This window comes from Hippopotamus amphibius, chromosome 17, assembly GCF_030028045.1.
Source record: "Hippopotamus amphibius kiboko isolate mHipAmp2 chromosome 17, mHipAmp2.hap2, whole genome shotgun sequence".
Lineage (NCBI taxonomy): Eukaryota > Metazoa > Chordata > Mammalia > Artiodactyla > Hippopotamidae > Hippopotamus > Hippopotamus amphibius.
In genome coordinates, this window is record NC_080202.1 from 52,691,398 (window position 1) to 52,705,086 (window position 13,689).

The 13,689-nt window shown below is 62.6% G+C and overlaps 1 protein-coding gene across 10 annotated transcripts in view; it reads right to left on the reverse strand.

Moving 5' to 3' along the window:
• Positions 1-13,689, reverse strand: part of BAIAP2 (BAR/IMD domain containing adaptor protein 2) — a 71,763-nt gene that overhangs the window by 6,013 nt on the left and 52,061 nt on the right. For 3 of the 10 annotated variants that reach the window (XM_057714135.1, XM_057714140.1, XM_057714134.1), the window contains 8 exons: positions 11,851-12,003; positions 8,940-9,164; positions 8,560-8,761; positions 7,694-7,895; positions 6,646-6,714; positions 6,177-6,339; positions 4,284-4,318; positions 1,589-1,636 (listed from right to left, as the gene is read on the reverse strand). In XM_057714135.1, the coding sequence (XP_057570118.1) occupies positions 1,609-1,636; positions 4,284-4,318; positions 6,177-6,339; positions 6,646-6,714; positions 7,694-7,895; positions 8,560-8,761; positions 8,940-9,164; positions 11,851-12,003 (1,077 nt within the window). In that variant the 3' untranslated portion in view covers positions 1,589-1,608. Of the gene's footprint in view, positions 1-13; positions 32-1,588; positions 1,637-1,759; positions 3,580-4,283; positions 4,319-6,176; positions 6,340-6,645; positions 6,715-7,693; positions 7,896-8,559; positions 8,762-8,939; positions 9,165-11,850; positions 12,004-13,689 lie in introns of those variants that run through there. The other 7 variants (XM_057714138.1, XM_057714133.1, XM_057714141.1 and 4 more) reach the window with 5 other exon arrangements.

Genomic DNA, 13,689 nt, shown 5'->3' on the forward strand with positions numbered 1-13,689 from the left:
AGCATGAAGCGCAGCTCGTGTCCTGTGGTGACTCCAGAGCAGAAAAGGAGTGAAGAGCAGTTACAGCATAGATTTCAACGTTCTCCCAAACATCTTCCTCTTAAAACGTGTCTTCCACAACTTCAGAACGTCCGCCCTTCTGGACTTGAGTTGTCCTCCTTCCCAGCCTCCCTCCCAGGGTTGTGAGCTTGGGCAAAGCTGAACAGAGTCCCTCACCAACCAGAGGTGGCTTGTGACACCCCTGCCCCTGGTAGAACCATCAGGACAGGCAGGCCCTGAGGCCACCGTGCTGCACACTCCCAGGGCGGAGTGCACCCCCACCCACCGTGCCCCTGGGGCTCTGCCCTACACCCAGGGATGGGGTTCCAGGCAGAGTCTGCACCAGCCTCCCTGAGCCTTCATCCCTTTCCAATACCCCCAGTGGGTGAGATCAGCTGGGCCCCACCAGCTCAGAGGGACCACGAGGGCAGCAGAGGTGTGGGTTCTGCTCGGCTAGGGGCGGGAGATGCAGGTGTCTCAGAGCATCTCAGAAGAGGAGGAACAGAGGCAGGCGAGGGTGGTGGCCCAGGTCACCCACTGCTGAGCCAGGGTCAAAGTCATCCCCCCCATCCCCCAATTTCAGGAGCACTTGTCTCCAGAGTTTTCCAGATACTCAGAGAGCAGTTTTCCAATACATAAAGTACATGTAACTCTGGAGGTCCCGTGGTTAGGACTCCATGCTTCCACTGCCCACACACACGAGAAAGGCAGCAATAGGGAGAGAGAGTCCTGGACCTGCTGGAGTGGCCCGGCTGCCCACAGGGAGGACAGCATCGCCCTGACACCCAAGGGGGTGAAGGGACCACCATCTTTGTAAAGGGCCCATACACCAGCTTCATGTGGCGGACTTCTTAGTGATCAGGCAGCAGTGCCCCCCTGACCCAGGCACAGGAACCCCCCCATCCCCTGCCGTTGGCACTTGCTTGAAGGGACTATCACCAGGTGGGAGTTGGAGGAGGCCACCGGGGCCTATCTGGAAAGCCTGGTGTAGCCCCCTGGAACCATGTCAGGGCAGAGAGGAGGTGAGCCCAGGCCAAGTGGGCAGCAGAACTACCGTATCTGCTTGTCCCCTGCAGGGCAGGTGTGTGCTCCTGCTCCCGCATGCCTGTGGCTCTCCCCTGCGCACAGGCCATGGCACCATCCCCAGACCCATCCGAGTCTCCCTAGCCCTCTAGGGGCTGCGGTACTCACCAGCCCAGCAGCCAGCCAGGCCGGGCTCAGACCCACGCCCAGGGACCAGTCTGAGGGGCACTCAGCCAAAGGAGCCCAAAGCTGGCCTCGCAGCTGATCACCAGGCTTCACCCCGATTGCGGCCAAAGCACCCAGCAGAGGCAGCAGGAAACCCAGCAGAGGGCCAGGCCAGACCCGCAAGTTTCCAGAGAGAGGAAATCCGAGAGCCCAAGGAGAGGTCTAAGGGAAGCAAGGGCCTGGAGCCGAGAGCAGAGGCAGGCTCAGCAGACCCTCGGACCCCGCTCCAGCGAAGGTCAGAGGATCTCCGGAGCTGCTGGGAACACGGGCTGACCAGCACAAGAAAACCAGGGCAACTTACTAACTCTAGTCAGGGGCCGCTCAAAATCTGGCCACTTCCACATCGGCACTGTAAGGAAACACAAGGCTTGGTTGGTGCAGGCAGAGGAGGTGGGAATGAGGTCTGAGGACACTGAGGAGACACAAGCCGGATGGAGGACGGGGGGACGCCTGGCAGCGAGTGCACGCTGCCAGGAGCACGTGCCACCAGCCACAGGGGAGAGCTGGCTCGCCAGTCTCGGGAGGCGTCTGCAGGGAGGGGGCACCAAGGAGCAGGTCGGCTCAGGCAGGGCGTCCCCGGATCAGGCCCACGCGGCTCTCCTCTCACCTGGGGTGGGGACCTCCCCAGGTGCCCCCAGGGAGAGCAGTGTGGGCCGGAGCTGTCTGCACCTTGGTTATTCTGTTGGCAAGGTGGCCAGGCTCTGCACATGGCCCAGATGCACGCGGGGGCACTGGAAGGAGGCACCACACCCAACTTGATGCAATAAATAAAACTTTTATTCAAACAACTGCAGTACAGGGCACAATTCAGATTTAAAAAAAAAAAAAAAGAGGAAAGGAAACAGGAAAAATATTTTCAGCACTTTACATCTTCATACAAGTTTTGCGGTTTTGTTTCTACATTCATCCATTGAGCATGGAATCCCCTGGATTTGAGATCTTTTAGCAAAATTAGAACACCAACATAGAAGGTTCTTTTTACAAAGGTCCATGTTCTGGCTTTGTTTTTTCCTTAATTATAAAACAGGGTCTGTCTGCGTCTTGAGCTGCTTCTCTCACAAACGCTACCAGTCACGTCCTAGTCCACGGGAGGGGGCGGGAGGGTTTTTGCTAAATCACATCAGAAAAAGGAACGTCCGCAGCTTCGGGGGGGCTCCCGTGGTGGGAAGGGCGGAGTGGCTGTGCCCTCACTCACTTCCCAGATTCAAGGTGTACAGAGGCAACACCAGTAGCCACTCAGTCCAGCGTGTCTGTTTCTGAAGTCACCAAGACACACAGAGACGAGAGCGTTTAAGGGAGGATGGGGCAGGGACTGCCTGCTCCCCAACGGCAGGCATGGGGGCGTAATGCCCAGAGCCGCCCTCACTCCTTCACAGGCTGGTTAAAGAAATGATTTCCAGAACACGTGGGGTTGGGGGTGGTCTCTGGAGGTCTTTGGAATGTCCGAGTGCGGCCGGGCCCCCTCCCCGCCAGTGCACTGTGCAGTCACGGTCATGGCGCCCCCAGGCTGGCGCCGCACTCTGGTCTGTACATCGTCCAACGGCGTCGGGACAAGAAGGCCATCAGAAGCCCAGCCTGGCGGACGGGCGGGGCCGGGGGCTGCGGCCTCCCTCACAGGAGCGGCTAGCTTCCTCAGGAGGCCCCCCGGCTCAGCCCGAGCCCCTCTCTGGGTGCGGCCTGGAAGGGTGCCCCTGGGGGCCACGAGCCTCTTGGAGCCCCCAGCACCCACCCTCTCCCGACACAGCTGCCAGTGTGCGCTGGGGGGTCAGATGCAGAGATAACAGTACGTACACCGGAGTCCATGCATATCTGTTTTTGTTTTTCAGGAAAAAAAAGTCCTTTTCCTGTTTTTCATCTTTTTGTGTTTTTTTTGTTTGTTTGTTTTTAAAGATTTTTCTTTCTCTTCAAATGTTTTAGACCTGGCTCACTGTGAGCCTTCAAAGAGGGACAGCGCGTTATGAACACGGCGGATGGGGAGCAGCGGCGAGGACGCCCCACCCGCGCTGCCTGGCTGCAGGTCCTGACACACGGGGTGGGGCGTGTAAACACGGGGAGCGGATATGGGGCAGCACCATGGACCCTGGGGAATCACAGAGTCTGGGGTCACCAACCAAAAGGCGGGGAGGGGGCAGGTGGGAAAGAAAACCAACCCAGGAAGAAACCAACGCGAGCTGAGGAGGAAACCGATGGAGACCAGACAGACTGGGGGACGGGGGGCGGCAGGAGCGCTTCTGAGCAGCAGCTGCCCGGGGTCAGCGTCCTCACACTGTGGACACCAGCGTGCCGCTGCCGCTGTGAAACAAAGCACAGGACAGCTGCCGGGCCGCACATCTCCCTGCAGCCGCCCTCCCAGCCGCTCGGCCGGCCACCCAGCCCTGGGGGAGTGCGCACAGGAGACCCCAGAGCCAGGACAAAGGCCGAGCCCAGGTCAGGGGCCCAGGAGGCAGCAGCCCTGAGCCACCTGCGCCGGCCTGGGCTCGTTCTGGGGAGACGAGCCCAGGGGTGGGCCCGCCTGCTGGACGAGAATGGACAGGCGGGTCTGGACACCGGCAAAGAGCAGGGCCACAAAACCACCAGGCAAGGGCGTCATACTGTGGCTGTGGCAGCCCAGGGGCCCCACCGGGAAAGAAGGGGAGCCCTGGCAGTGGCTGCAGTGGGTCCCTGGCTCCAGCCTGGGCACAGGGCCAGGCCTAGCTCCCACCCACCCACAAGGGGAGCATGAAGGCAGCTCCAGGAGGGGACATCTCGATATCCAGACTCGGCGATATCTGGGGACCCTGGGCAGGGGACAGGGCGCACCGTGGGAGGGCACAGCGGGGTGAAGGACAGCAAACAGGCTCCCCGGGCCCCCCTCACTGACTCACAGTGGAGACACCACGGTCTCCAGCCAGGCCCCAACAGAGCAGGCCTGGGAGGGGCGCCACCGCACCCCAGCCTCTGGTGGGACAGCCCCCCACCGCCCACAACTCCCAAAGATGAGTCTGAAAACCCCTTACCTGCTCACGGCCCGCGCCCCGTAATCATCTAGACCCTGGGGAGGAAAGGAAGAAACAGGTCAGGCTGCAGGCCCAGGGGGTGAGGCAAGGTCTGCACTGCAGTGACCGCTCCCGACCCTCGGGTGTGTGGGGCTGCCTGCAGCCGAGGACGCGAAGGGCCCCTCCCCCACAGCGCAGTGACCTCCCAAACTCACAGGGAGGCCTCCTTATCTGGCCAGCAGCTGAGCGTGAGCTCACACTCGCGGCACATGCAAGACAGGTCACCTGATGACCACCTTCCACACATGGTCCCTGCGGCCCTGAGGCCCTGCAGGTCATGTGGCAGGAACCCCTGGCAGGTGAGGGCTTCCTGGGGAACCCAGAGTCTGAAACTACTGATGGTGGGGGGTGGGGGGCCGGGTGGAGAAGCCAGGCTGGCAGAGGCTGGTGTGGGGAGGGCGGCTGCACCAGATGGTCACCCGCAGGCCTGCCTCATGCAAACCCTGAACTGGCTCCTGGGCTGTGGGTCCCCCTAAGCTCCCACACCCCAACTGCAGCTTCCTGGCCCCGAAGAATCCGCTGCCCCAGGGCCATCGAGAGGTATTGGGGGCACCCTCCTCAGCTCTCTCAGCATCAAAGCCAAATCCAGAGACCAGGAAGCAAGAGCAGCAAGCAGTGGTCAGACCCCTCCAGGCCTGACCAGCTGTGCCAGGAGGCCTGGGTAGGGCTGGAAGGGACTGGAGTGTCTCACTGCTCAGCAGCCTGGCCCTGTGACCCTCGAGGCGCTACGCCTCCCCGAAGGCGGGATCAGCTTCTCCCTCCCTGCTGCTTGCCCTGGCCATCGGTCCCAGCCTCACCTTCTCCAAAAGTTCCATCCAAGGGCCTGGCCACACCACCCCAGCCTTGTCCCTCTCACCACTTAAATTGTCTCAAATCATGTGTTCACTCTAAACCATCAACTCCCTGAAAACAGCCCCCTCCACTCACGACACCTCACACAGCGAGTGCCAGCTAAGCCCTCCTCACAGGAGGGAGACGTGGGTGAGGATGGGACAGCCGCTGGACAGGGACAGCCGGACATGGTGAGTCAGCCACCACGTACCCAGAACCCTTCCCTCCTTCACCCACTTCTGACCTCACACGGTCAACATGTGAACCCCCAGCTGCTGGGTCAACTCCCTGGCTACCTAAATCCTAGAAAAACGTGAGTTCTCTTCTCCTCCTCCCTGCCTGGGCCCCCCGACCTCCAAACAGAGTGAGGCCTGGCCCTGGAGACCAGCCCCGGAACAAAGCTGCTGGCCCCTGCCCAGCACGCAGCCACTGCAGACGAACGTCCTGGAAGCCTGGCCCCTCCACCCCACGAGCTTCCCCCGAAGAGCTGCGCAGCACCGTCCACACGCATGCCCCAGCCCCACCTTGACCTCAAGACCACCACGCGCACTGGAGGAGCCACGGGGGACCCAAGCCTCCACCTCCTGCCTCCGGCCACCTGGTGCCAGGGGGCCTGACCACGCATGCCTGGTCCTGCCTCCTAAGGGCCCCCAAAACATGCTAACAAGAAGGTTCCAGCCACGTCCCAGGCCCCGAGTGGCAGGCACTGGTCTGCACTCAGACCCATGATGGCAGGAGCCCAACGGCTCTCCGGGAAGGGGCTCCTCCCGAGATGTGGCATCCAGAGCGGTCTCGAGGCCAGCAGTGCCCCAGCCTGAGGGAAGGGCAGGCAGAGAGCTGCTGTGCCTTCTCTAGAGCCCCAAGACCACAGAGGACGCTCAGCCGTGTCCCCTGAGGTGGCCACACAAAGGGCGCGGATGCCAGGCCCAAACCCCCGAGCACCCAGCCTTCCAGTGGAGGTGCCAGGTTAGAGCTGTGGCCGAGCCCACCCACCAACAGCTCCTGCCGCGGCCCCACACACACCTGGGAGAAGGCGGGCACGGCCACGCTGTAGGGCCTCTGCTTGAAAGTGCCGGCCGTCTGGGTGGGGAAGGCCCGGGAAGATGTGCCGTAGTCGGGGGGCGGGAGGGCCAGGTCGTCCTTGTCCAGGAGGTTGCCTGTGCTGCTGCTCTTGCCCTGCTGCAGGCTGCGGGGACACGGCGTAGGCTCAGCTCGGGCTCTGCCCGCCCCCCACCTGGCTTGGCCCCGCAAAGAGGATGGAACCAGAGGCCGGTCTGCGTGGCCTGGGGCGCAGTCACGCTGTCCCGGTGGGCCCGCCCCCACCAGGAGTGGGGGCGTGGGTGTGGGGCGTGCTGGGGGAGGGGAGCCGCACCCTGCTCCACAGAACTGGCAGCAACCCTGTGGGGCTCTCAGACGTTCCTCTCAAGAGTACCTCCACACCCCTGCACCCCCTCCCCAGGGCTACAGGCCACCTGCCCGGCGGCATGCTCACCTCATGTGCAACCGGTCCCCGCCGTCGCTGTCCAGGACCCGGGTATAGGAGAAGGGAAACCAGCCCCGCCTGAAAGAGGAGACCCCATCAGAGTGCACCAGGGCCTCTGCGTTCTGGCATGAGGGCTGACGGCCATCTGGCCCCAAGTCCCACCGATTCCCTGGCCTGGCTGTACCCGTCTGAGAAAGGGACACGTGCACACTCCAGGGAGACCAGGAGACCCCTGCCTCCACGCAGGGTGTACATTCAGCTCTGAACTGCTCTGCCCTGGATGGGAGCAAGGCTGGGGGTGGGGGGAGGTGCCAGGACCCAATCAGGGCTCTTATTTCTTCGACAAGCAGGACTGATTTCCTGCCACGCAACCCAGCTGGGCAGGGCCTCAGTCCCACGTGGTCACGGAGAGCCACAGCACCAACATGAGAGGCCGCCTGGAGGGAGGCGGGCAGGCATGGTGTTCGGTAATGTGTGCCACCAGTGTCCCTGCTCTCCTTAGAGCTCCCTACTCAGGGTGGCAGCTACCAGGAGGCCAGAGACAAGCTCAGCCCAGCCTCTCCCTCCCCGTCTAAGGCAGGCTGCTGATTCTGCCCCAGGGCAGGGGTCTCTCATCCACCAACAGACACATGCAGACAACGGTGGCGGCGGCGGCAGTGGGAAGGGACAGCCCCTGACCTGGGCAGCCCCTGGCTGAGCAAGAACCAGACGCTGGCACAGCCTCTTGACATCAGGTGTTAAATAAAGCCGTGAAGGCGTGGCCTGACTCAAGGCCACTTCTAGAACCCCAGCACGACGGCTGCTCACGTGCACAGAAAGGCTTTGGGTTGGAAGGCTGGCCTCTGCTGACTGGGAGACCACACGCGCACGTGGGGTGCCAGGCTAAGTCAAGGGACGTGGAAGTGAGGTATGGTAGGGGCCCTCAGCTACGCCTGTCCTTCCCAATGGAAACGCGGGACCTGGATAATCAGTTTAAAGGAGGACCCAGAGCCCAGAGCCAGGACGTCTGGGGCCCAGGTCAGGAGGTGGACGTCCCTGCCGCCCACACAGGACTTACATCTTGGTTTTCTCACTCTCGCCATAGTGCCAACCGTCACGGGCCTCGGGCACCAACAGGGTGATGAGGTCGCCCTCCTTGAAGCTCAGCAGGGTGCTGTTGTCACCGGCCGCGTGGGAGAAAATGGCCTTCACCCGCATGCGGCCATTGCGCTCCAGGCCGGCTGCCATGGAACTTGAGCGAGGCAGGGTCTTGTTCTCGGCTGCCGGGACGACAGGGTGGGTGTGAGGGGGAGCTCTGCCCTGAGCCAGGAAGGGAACACTCACCCTCCCATCAGCTCAGCTGCCCGGAGGCGAGGTGCTCGGAGGCCCCAGGCGGGCCTGGAGGTGGACTCCAACCTGACGCACGATCGCCAGGCCTCCAGGGCTGTTTGGCTCAGACTCTGGGAGGACCTGGGAGCTGGGGCGCGTGTGGATCCAGCCTCTGACCTGCCACGCCTCAGCTGGGACAGTTCTCTGGGCCTGAGCCTCAGCTTTCCCATCTGCTAATCAGGAGACCCTCACGGGTCGAGGTCGCCCGTGGAGCAGCGGGAGGGAGAGTGCTGTCCAGGGCGGACAGACTGGAGGCAGGGGGGGAAACTGTGCCACAGTCAGCAAAGCCCTCCCCGGCATCACCCGCCCGCTCCTGTCACTGGCTGACTGCCGGTGTCCCGACAGCACCCTGCCCTATCACAGTCACTCAATGGGGGAGTCTGGCCAAGCCCAACAGTCCAGGCTGGGAATCTCAGAGGGGTCCCCAGAGCATGGCACACACACACACACACGCGCATGCACGCTCACGAGCCTCCAGACCTCCCCAGCCTCCCCTCAGGTGTGACGTGACTACTGTGGGCGCAGGCAGGTCCGGGGCCCCAGCAGAGCGCTTACTGGTGGCGTAGCTGTTCTTGGGGGCCACGCTCTTGCGCACGGGAAGCGTGTTGGAGTAGGAGTCGCTCAGCTTGCTCTGAGACTGCGGAGGAGACGTGGACTTGGGCTGGGCGGCCTTGCGATCAGCCCAGGGGTTGTAGTCCTCATTGTCTGGGCCCGAGACGCCATTCATGACGGGTGTGTTCTCCTGGGCAGACAGCCGCTGTCGAGAAGAGGCGGCACGGGCGCGGTGTGACAGGAGGGCCTGGCGTGGGCAAGGCCAGCATGGAGGACCCCTCGCCCCCAGCAGGGGCGCCCTGGCTGCTGTGGGATGCCAACCACTGGTGCCAAGGGGGGCCATCACCCCCACACCCCTAAAGCTTTCCAGAGCAAGGACTTACCCCCACAAACGGGGCCAGCTCGGGGGGCACCGGTAGGGGCTTGGCCCCCGGAATGGGGTCTGAGATGACCAGGTTGGACTTGGAGGCCGACAGGCCGCTGGGGAGGATGGAGCCGTTGCTGCTGGCCATCTGCTGCATCAGCTGCACGGCGCGGTCTGGAATCTTGTTGGGGTCGGCACAGGCCTGCTGCCATAGCGGCAGCTTCTGTGCCAGCAGCTCCTTGCCCTGAAGTGGAAGAAGCCGAACAGGGTGGGAGTGAGGATTGGCCACAGGCTCCTGCAGCCAGGCACTGCTCGGGGGGGACCTCCCTGCACGGCTGGGGAGGGCCTGCTGCTGACCTCACGGATGCAGCCCCTGGCTCCTGCCTGGCACCAGGAGGCTCCTAAGGAGACACACCCACCCTGGGAGGGGCGCCCCTGACTAGGGCTGCTCTTCGCCAGGTGGGATGCCTTACAGCCAGACAAGCCACGTGTAAGTCCCTGACCCCCGACCGGGGAAAGGGACCAGTATGGTGCAGTGAGCCGTGTAGTTGAGAGATCAAACCAAGGCTTGACCGGGGCAGAGCCTCCCCAGGAGCCTGAGAGAGCTAAAATGAACAGGTGCTCACGTAGTCAGCCACGGAACAGGAAGGCCCTTTGTGGGCAAACCATAAGATAGTACGAAGAGTACCATTCAGGCAGACTTGAGGGCCAGGAAGCCGTGCAGGGTCAGAGAGGGAACTGTGGGGAAGGGACAGAGGTGCCCAGGGCCCAGTTGCAGTCAGGGCCCCACCCAGGGGCCCGCAAGCTCAGCCATCCCTCCAGCGTGCACCAGGGCCTGCCCAGGACACACAGCCAGCCAGAAGAGCACGAGGGCCTGACAAGGGATGAGGAAGCCACAGGCCTGACCAGGGTCCCACGGTGGGGGTGACGCCAGAAGCGAGACACCAGCCTGAGGTCCCCTGTAGCCCATTAAGGTGTCTTGCATCCATGGCATGGACATGCTCAGGGCCTAGGGTGCAGCTGTGGCCTCCCCGCTCCTGGCCCTCTGGCCAAAGTGGGCTACCCTACCTGCAGCCGGTGATACAGCCCATGTTCCACTGCAGACCCCAGGACCCCCCAGGGTGGAGCTGCCCCCTCAGCTTGGGGCAATCATGGTCTCCAGTACCTCGGAGGGGTCTGTTCAGCCCTCGCTGCTTCTCCTCACCTATCTTCCCACTTCATTTTTCTTTCCTTTTTCTTTTTTTCCTATTTTTTGGCTGCACTGCACGGCATGCAGGATCTTAGTTCCCTAAACAGGGAACGAACCCACGCCCCCTGCAATAGACATGCAGTGTCTTAACCACTGGGCCACCAGGGAAGTCCTTCTTCCACTTCTTTTGACCCGTGTCTGGGACAGGGAGGTGGTGCCCACATGGGAAAACTGGAGGATGCTGGACAAACAGCCCTTCGGAGCAGGCCGCGGCCCCCTCCACTGCCTGCTGGTTTAGACCGCGGGCCAACCAATAACTGCCCGAGGGATGGCTGCTTGTCTGTAAACAAGGTTTGACTGGAACACAGCCACATCCATTGGTTTACACATCTGTGGCCACTTCCCTGTGCAATGGCCTGTGCAATATGCGCTTCCCTATGCAATGGCCAAAACTGAAGAAATTTACTATCTGGTCTCTGATGGAGAGAAATAGTCAACTATTTCTGGGCTTGTGGCGAGAAAGAGGGTCAGCAGGGACTCTGCACCAACAGGGACAGCCCACGGCACTGCAGTCCAGGGCTCCCATCCTGACGATGGCCCTGTTACCATTGGGCCAGAACCCAGGCACCAGGGAAATGCCAGCAGCCTGCTGCTGGGAACAGGCTGGAGGGTCCTGCCTTCATGCCCTGGTGCCCCAGCCCGGGGGCTTGTGCCTCTCTTAAATCTACCAAGGGGCTGGCATCCAGCAACCCGGGAAGTCAGCTGTCACGTCTCGAATATGTATGAACAGCCCCACTCCCCCTCCCCCAGGAGGCAGAGATGGTGGCATCCTGCAAAAGGATGGCTTTCCTCCCCTACTTCCGGCACGGACGGGCCCGTGCTCTCCCTGAGCAGCCACAGGGCCCAGCCGCCGCCAGAGGGCGCACATGCCTGCTGCAGCTTGCCTGGAGCCGCGTGGGCGCTGTGGCGGCCCTGCCGAAGAACTGGGGCTGCAACAAGCACCGCCCCGCTGCCCGCGAGCCCTCCAGGCACAGGACCTGACAACCTCAAAGCCCCATTTGGCGGGGTGGCCCCACCCCCGACCATGCAAAGGACACAAATCCCATCACTGCCTTTGCTTTGCAACTGTGGTGGCAGCGGGCCCTTGGGCAGGCCCAGGCAGGCTGGAGCCTCTCCACGGAGGGAGGGCATCTGTCTCCTTGGCAGCCCCGGCCTGGGGACCAGAAGCTGAGTCAGATCAAGCATATGTGTGAGCTGCTGACCTGCAAAATCCCTTTATGGAAAAAGGACACAAACGAGGGCCTCCCTGGTTGGCTTGGCTGCCTAACCACACCTAAGCTCTCAGAATGTTCTGGAATGTTCCAGTGGACAGCTCTAACCCCACCCCAGCTCCTACCTGTGGACTATGGAGAACAGGGGCCCCATTGAAGCTACCTGTCCCTGGCACTGTAGCCCCTTCCAAGGAGCTCGATATCTGGAGGAGACCCTCACAGTAGGCTGTTGGTGTAACAGCTCTCAAAAGAACACCCGGCAACTTCTAACAGGAGTCTTAAAACATCTGCAGCCTTGACCTGGTAACTCTCCTTCCAGAACTCTCCCCCTTGGGAAATCCGAAACGCACAGGACGTTCAGCACAGTGTCCTTTCACCACAGCTCCAGGCTGGACACGCCCCCAGTGTTCCCCACTGAAGCAGTCATTTCTGCCAACAAGGGCTCGGCCCCACGCAGAGCGAGCACCCACCTTGGAGTGGTAGGCGGCAGAGTTCTTGGCCACGGCACACTGCTTCTCCACCAGGAAGCAGAACCTCCTCCTCTCCTCAGTGAGGGCTGTCTTGTAGCCATCAGACACGTAGCTCTCCAGCTCACCCTGCTTGTTGCCGATGGCGTCAATGTACTGGGGGTGGGAAAGGGGGTAGAGGAGGCAGATGAGACAGCGGTGGGACACCTGATCACCTCCAGTTCTGGGCAGCCCCACGGAGGGGGAGCACACCTCCCGCTGGCACACTGGTTTGGGGCTTGGTTGTGTGACTCACTTTGGCCATGTGGCTGCCCTGCTGCGCCACTGCCCCCTGGTGCCCTGGCAGCCGCACATGTAGGGGCCATGCTGGCAGACTGCTTGGTGAGGCTGGTGGCGGTGTGGCACCTCCCTCAGACCCCAACTCCAACCATAAAAGCCACCTTAATGGTTGGTGGACCAGGAAAGCTCAGCGAGCACTGCGTGTTTGAGAATGACTAATTCACACCCAGATCCCATGGGGGTGGGCGGAGAACGCAGACGCAGGAGATCCTGCTTGACGCTGGGGCACACCAGAACATCCTCTGATTCTGCAGGTTGGGAAGTTTCAGTCACAAAGTGCCGGCAAGACTGGGGGCGGCTGTCCCCAGGAGGCCTGCAGGCCCCTCCACGTTAGGGTCTGAGGGGCACCGCTTCCCGGGTGTGGGAGGCCCTGCCAGCCCCCTTCCTGTCTCCTCTCTCTCCCTTCCGTGCCCACCCCACGCTTCACAAGGGGCACAGACGCCCCTGCCCCAAGCTGGGATTGCACTCTGCTGGCGCTGGCCGGGAGCAGCCTTTGCCGAATCCAGCCCCATCCGCCAGCAGGGGCAGGCCCGGGCCACGAGGGGGCGGCCTCCCCCGCCAGCTCTGACTCAGCGTGGGTGGGCGGTGCGGAGCTGGGTGGGCGCAGTGCAGGCTGTTCCTGCCGCCTCCCCTGCCCTCGCAGCGGCGCTCAGCTGGAGGGCGAGGGCCCGCCTGCCAGGCGTGGGCCGTCCCCAGCGCTGTCAGCGTGCTAGGCTCTGCCAGCGTGAGCACACTGCCCTGGGCAAGGCCTGCCCAGCGCCCTCACCAGGACTGGGACCCTGCTCCCCTCCCCCCCCCCCTGCAGATCACTCTGCGGGCAACGTTGCACCCCCTCTCCTCGCCCTGGGAGGGAAGTTTAAATGGGTCAGCCCACTATCCCATCCCTAAAGGCCCTCCTGAGCAGCCGCAGGGCCAGCCACACCCTGGGGTATGTGTGCCTGAGAACGTCTGTGTAGAAGCGGAGAGGCCTCCAGGGCAGCCCTGCTCCCTGCTTCCACTGCCACCCCCTCCCGCCCTCCCCCAACAGCCTGAGCAGCTCCAAGTGCTCTTCCCTGGGTTATGAAACATGTGCGCATCCCAGAGCCTCCAGTCCCTGCTCCTGCAGAACCTCCTCTGCACCACAGCTCCTCCAGGAAGCGGGGGAGTGAGTCTGCAGATGTGAGGTGCCGCTGGGGGCCTGCGGAAGGCACGGTGGGCAAGGCCACGCTATGCAGGAAGGGCCCCTCAGACGTGCCCACCGAGGGCACTGGCTCATCGCCCTGAAGCCCCTGTGCGGGACAGGAGGCCTGGGGGTGGGAACACCCCCTAGACAGAAGGGCCTGGAAGGGGCAGGGCTCGCTCAGTGAAGGGGACCCTGATGCACACCCCCACGGCCCCTGCCCCATCACCTAAACAACACCCAATGTTAGACTGAAATCTCCCGGAGCGTCTCACACCCGCTCTGATCCATGGCTGTCCTACCCCCTTCAGGGGACAGTGGGATGTCAGTGTGGCCTTGCAGGC